This window comes from Nelumbo nucifera, chromosome 2 (genome assembly GCF_055504915.1).
Source record: "Nelumbo nucifera cultivar China Antique chromosome 2, China Antique-T2T, whole genome shotgun sequence".
NCBI classification, from domain to species: Eukaryota; Viridiplantae; Streptophyta; class Magnoliopsida; order Proteales; family Nelumbonaceae; genus Nelumbo; species Nelumbo nucifera.
In genome coordinates, this window is record NC_142650.1 from 68,131,451 (window position 1) to 68,137,450 (window position 6,000).

The window sequence follows — 6,000 nt, forward strand, 5'->3', positions numbered from 1 at the left end:
CCTGCTAAGGCTGACATTGGTGTGCTGCCAAATGTCGGGGTGGCCTGTCTCAGCCACCAGGGTGAGACTCAAGGCACATGCAGTGTAGGATTAATTGAATCTTTGAACCGAACCAGATTTTTAGTATTGCCCTGGATCTTGGAGATTGATAAGCAAAACTGGAAAGTTACACCTGACCCCTAGACTTGATTATGATACTACACTAGGTGTCGGATCGGGCTATCTTTGATATGCCAATTAGTGAGATCCTTAGCGGGGGTCAAAACCTGGGTGTGTTGGGACAGTCTGAGAATTCATTTGAGTGGGTAATCATAGTGACAGAATCAGCCCCTTTGTCGGACAAAGGTAATGATCGAGGATGCACTCTCTTTGATGGAAACCAAGACTGCCGGCAGCCGATTTCAATCATCGAGATTTGTTTTTCAAAATATATTTTATATGAGATATAAAAGTATATATATTATGGTTTCCAAACGTTTGCAAAAGGTTTTAATTCCCGGGATCCATGTGAGCAGAGAGTGCAGCACTGTTCCTTGCAGCCGAGGAAGAGGTCCTCTCTTGTCGGGTAGTGTTTGATCATTATGGGCTGAGAGGTTAAGTGTAAGACCGTTGGGGGTAATACCTGATGGGATAATCTTGCATCTGCCCACAGTCCTTAGGTGTTACAAGGTGGCTTGGCCCAGGGACCACTTAGGGTAAGTGTTGGGCCCATAGAGCCCATGTGATGGGTTTCAAGGGGTGCACTGTCCATAACAGTGTATTCGGCCAGGCCTTGTAACAAAGGCTAGGCTGAACCCATATGGCTGATGTGTAGATCAATGTTTGGGTCCCACGCCATACAAGGAAGCCCAACTAGGCAGCAGTTTGGAAGGCTAAGTGAGCACATAACTTTATTGGGTCTAAAGCCCATTTTGAACTGGACTGATTTGATCAGTTAAATAAGGGGCGTATTCTGAGATTAGATTAGCAGATAGGATTGGGTCTTGACCTTGTCCACTCAGAGAGTCCAGATCTAAATGTGATTCAGATCTGGAAACCTCCTAATGAGATTAAGAGAAGACTGATCTAATCTGCAGATAAGATAAGGGTTTACCCTTATCACTTAAAGGGAATTCTGATCCAAATATGATTTGGATCAGCAACTCCTAATGGGATTAGGAGCTAATCCCTTTAAGGTTATAAAAGGAGGAGGGGGCGGAAGCCTTTTGACACACTTCACATCCTGTCTTCAGAGCTGAAATCATAGAAGAGAGAATTCAGCATTACTGCGCTAAATCTCTCTTGCCGCCTCCTTCCCGCCGCCGCCATATCTGCCAGTTCGATCTCCTGTTCTCAGTGGGAGTGATCAAGATCAGATCTTGATATCAGTTCTTTGTGGAAGGATTGATTGGAAGTAGTGCTCACGTACCATCCAGCTGACTCTTGCGAAGGATCTGGTTCTTTTGAAGAACGCTGCTGATTCTGCTCCATCCTACACTGCGCCATCTTCAGTGGGAGCAGTTTTTGGTTCCTTCCTTGGGCGTGAACACCTCCATTGGGAGATATTATTTCTCCGTATCAGGTATACCTCTCTCCTGTTTTCGTTCAGATCTGGTTCGGTTCTTGGTTCAAGATTGATCATTGAAAAATATGATTTTTCTAAAATAGGGAATACGATTCCCAGGGGGAATGGGAAAAATTTTTGAAATTCGCCCATTCTATTCCGCAAGATTCGGGCATCCAAACGATGGATATCTCATCCCTTCAGTTTGAACTTCATAAATCAGCACTGTACTGATCTGATCACCACACCACTTGAAACAACTCTCTTCGATCCATCGATTAGAGGGTTTCTACAAATCACATGAAATGAGCACCACACAACCAACTGGAGGCATGAAGACCTCCAAAAGGGAAAAATGAAAACTCCTTTTCAGCCTTTTTCTGAAACTCCTAGGGATTGATGAGATCTCTGCAGAGATCTAGGGCAAAAGACGAACCAAGAAATTCTGGGTTAGCCTGAACTGTTTATACTTTATAGTACCTTTTACAGGAGATGGGGTACTCAATTGACACCCCTATGAAGCTTTATTGTGACAACCAAGCTGCAGTCTACATCTCTTCTAATCCAGTTTTTCATGAGAGGACAAACCATATAGAAGTTGATTGTCACTTTGTGAGAGAGAAGGTACTTAGTGGAGTGATAAGTACTGCTTATGTTCACACTGGAAGTCAAAGGGCAGACTTGTTCACCAAAGGGTTGAGTCGGGGAAGAGTGGACTACATATGTAACAAGGTAGGACTATATGACATATACTCACCAGCTTGAGGGGGAGTGTTAGTGTCGACTGTATAGGGGCAGTTTGGTCTTTTCATTTATGTTTTGTGTGAGGTGTAATGTTTAAGTTGAGTTATGTGTCCCATATTTAAGTAGGGGCATAGCAGTCATTCTGTTTATTATAGAAAACTATAAATATAAATCTGGCCGACTAGAGAGTGATTTTTTCTCTCTAGTTCGAACTGGTCTTTTTCTCTTTCTTCTCTTCTCTTCTTCCCTCTTCCCTCTTTTCTCTTCTATCTTTCTTCACTATTATTAACAAACTAATTTGGGTTCAGATCTGAGTTTTATCACAAACAAAAAGGGAAATTGGTCTTTCAAAGGGGAGTCCCCAACCCAAATTTGTTCCCAAAATTTGATGCAGTTACCAGAATACAAATCGTACTTGATCTAGGGCAAGAACAAAGGCTCTCAGTGACAGAAGTAGGAGAGCTAGAGTGGGAGAATGTGAAAGAAGAGAAGTACCTTGGGCGGTGTGCCCTTAAATACCTGTTTTGGAGTGCTGTTGGGCTCCTTGCTTGAGGGACACAAGTGTCCCAAGCTTGCCCTCGTCCAAGGGTGCACTCCACCCCTTGCAGCAAGTGAGGGCATGCCACGTTGTTGTTCTCTACGTCAACCGAGCTTACGGTTTGTCACAGTCCACTGTTCAGCCACATGTCAGCCACATGTCATCCATGTGGTGGTTCAGCCAGGGTGAGTTATGACCCCATCAAAAACTATTAACAGAAGTCAAGAAGTAGCAGAGCTAAAAATAGACTAGATGCCACAGATCTCTGAAAAGAACCTGATGAACTCCTTTAGGACTTATTTGCTATAGTAACTATGGTATCAAGCTGTCCTCTCATGTGGATATGCAGTGATAGAGGGATTGGATGGTACCCAAGGGGTTGTCTCCTACAAACCCAAGCTTCCAATACTTGAAAACCCAAGTTGGGGTTGAGCAGCAACTCAATCAAAAAGAAATCCCCATCTAGAAACAACTCTTTTCTCTTTTATGAAATCCAATGGCTTGCTGGAGAATCCACACAAAATATTTACACATAAGCCCCTACAATGACCCCTCTTCAAGTAACTGCTGAAGAATAAAAGTAACTTCAAACACCCTCTAAAGGAGCAACTTTAGTTACAAAAATGTCCAAAGGACCAACACTTGATTATGCTTGACTAGAACCCAAATTATGAAATAATGAAAACGCCCCAAGACCAAATTAACCATGAAAACTACCCAAAACAACTATTTGGGACCCTACTAAAAAAGCAAGGAGATAACACTTTTCTACATTTTTTTAGATGCTCATCCCTCCAATAGATTTTATAAGTAGGCATTTGAATGAGAAAGGCCTTTTTTACCAGAAGGTCTTGTCATTTGACAGTATGGTCAACTTTAGACCATTGCTGTACACCAAATATAAAGGGCTGACAATCTGGATTCTTTAGTACTACTGCAACCGTCTCTTTTGTGAGGATGAGGTGCTTTCTGAGTTTTGTTTCATGTGCAATCTCTTGGTTGTGGTATGGTAGATTTAAGTGTGCTAATAGCTCAATAAAATATCTTGATTTATCTACAGCTATTTATTCTGATAATGCTGACTTGCAATACTGTTTCTTCCAGAATGATGCACCCATGTGGGGAGTGGTCGAGCTTGTCTCTCAGATCTGTTCATCTGAAAATCATTGAGGTATTTGGTTATTGTTTGCTCCATATCTTCTTCAGGATGTGCCTATCATTATGTTGGTGGAAATTTCCTGCAAGCAAGTACTTAACATGCCTGGTTACACCTGAGTGTTGTTTCCCTGGGAAAAAAAGGAAAATGATTCATCATCACCATTTTTATTCAGTTCAAGTGATATTACATATATCGTATACTATATTTTCATGCTCTTCTTTTGGTTTTACACCAATTTTTAAACCTCAACTTGCAAACCGTGAGACTCATACACAAGCATTGGACTGTGGCATAGTTTTCAAGGTGCCAAGGCGAGATTAGGTATCTGGGGTGGGGGTGATTTGTTGCCTAGTCACCTAGGTGATGGATTGTTTTGAATAAAAACCATGAATTCTAGGGTAATTCTCTAGGTTCCATAGCAAACATCAACTATCATTAACTAGTAGAAAAGAAACTTCAGAAAATAGAGAGGCTGAACACCTAATTTTGTCCTGGGAAAAGAAGAAAGGATGGAAGAAAAGAAGAAAATAAGAATCAATGTATTGATTTGACAAAATTTTGAATTCTTCCTTGATTACCAGTTCAGATTTTGAAGTCTTTGAGGGTTCAAGACAGCATACATGTAGATTGAACCCTAACAAATAAATAAACAATAGAAAGAAGCTAGTAATTTAACTCACAAACTGATTAGTTTAATAATGTCTGTTTTATTATTATAATTTCAAAAGGTTAAGATAAAAATATACAACAGGACCATTTTAAAAGTATTTTGGGGATTAAGTGAGGTGATCCTCTATGGGCGCCTTGTCACCTAGGTGGGTGACTAGGTGGGTGCCCAAGTGTTGCATTGACTACTGCACAAGTTGCCCCAAAACTTCCTCTCCTTTCACAAAAGCTAACTGCCCTCCTCTATTTCTGGAAAATTTTTCTTATCCCAAATGTTGGAACACTTTTTATTATCACTCACATCCCTTCTGTCAGGAGTCCATGAGTCCATCAATGAAGCCAACACTTAATCGTATTATTTTTAAAATATTTCAAAAATCCAAAACCACCCTTGGGATACAGGCAATGGAGATTTTCTTAGCTTCAATCGTGAATGCTGATGTAGTTTTTCATCAGTGTTATGGGATCACTCATGGCTTCTCACTCCAACAGTGAAAGACCAATTCAATTTGGTATTTTTTTTTTTATTTTATAATTTTCTTTGGTGAAATATATTTTTGATTATCTCATTTTTCTAGCCAGTTTGGACATCAGGACATTAATTCCATTTCACATTCTGTTCATGAGATCACGGACTCAAAAGTCAGGATGAGTGGGGGAGGTCAAGAAGATTTTTCAGAAATAGGGTAGGCTATTGGAAGTTGGAACTTTTCTGAAAATGCAGGGTGTATGAAATTGCTGTATTTGGTTTTATAGAGATGAATAACTTCTTCCCTCAATTTTGTGTTTCTCTTATTTTCTATCATTCTAAACATAGCATTAGCGACAGTATTTGCAAATGCAAAAAACTACAGCCCAAGGTGCCTTGAAATGCAGGTTGGGCCTTAAAGCCCATATAGCAGGTCCAGTCCATTTACAAAATACAACTACATTGAGGAAATTGAAAAATGGGCTTTCTCAAAAGGGGAGAGAGATATAAATCTGATTACTCCCTTGTATCATTGGTTCATGGTTTGGGCTTCCTCTCCTATTCGGAATATTTTCTTTTTATTTTTTGAAACCGTGCAGTGAAGGCAGGCATCGCAAATTGATGATTGTTACCTGAATCCGTTTCCTAGAAAATTGAGATATTAATAACAAAACAAAGGAAGATCTGATCTTATGTCAGACAATTGGAAGAAGGGTCCCTTTAAAGAAATGAAGAGTGTACCCCAAATGACAGCCTTACCAGAAGTGACTATGCAATTCTCCTCATTCATGGGGATGAGAGGAAGTAAATAGTATTGTCTTCAAGTTTAAACTATCCGAAACACTATGCACATTGGAAAGGCAAATTTAAGAGATGTATTG

The 6,000-nt window shown here is 40.3% G+C and overlaps 1 protein-coding gene across 2 annotated transcripts in view; it reads left to right on the forward strand.

The window, feature by feature from the left end:
• LOC104601436 (5'-nucleotidase / magnesium ion binding protein) overlaps positions 1-5,429 on the forward strand; it is a 42,930-nt gene extending 37,501 nt beyond the window's left edge. The window contains exons 10-11 of one of the 2 annotated variants that reach the window (XM_010264757.3): positions 3,930-3,996; positions 5,233-5,429. In XM_010264757.3, coding sequence (XP_010263059.1) covers positions 3,930-3,995 — 66 coding nt within the window. In that variant the 3' untranslated portion in view covers position 3,996; positions 5,233-5,429. Of the gene's footprint in view, positions 1-3,929; positions 3,997-5,228 lie in introns of both variants that reach the window. The other variant, XM_010264758.3, reaches the window with a different exon arrangement.
• The last annotated feature ends 571 nt before the right edge of the window (positions 5,430-6,000 follow it).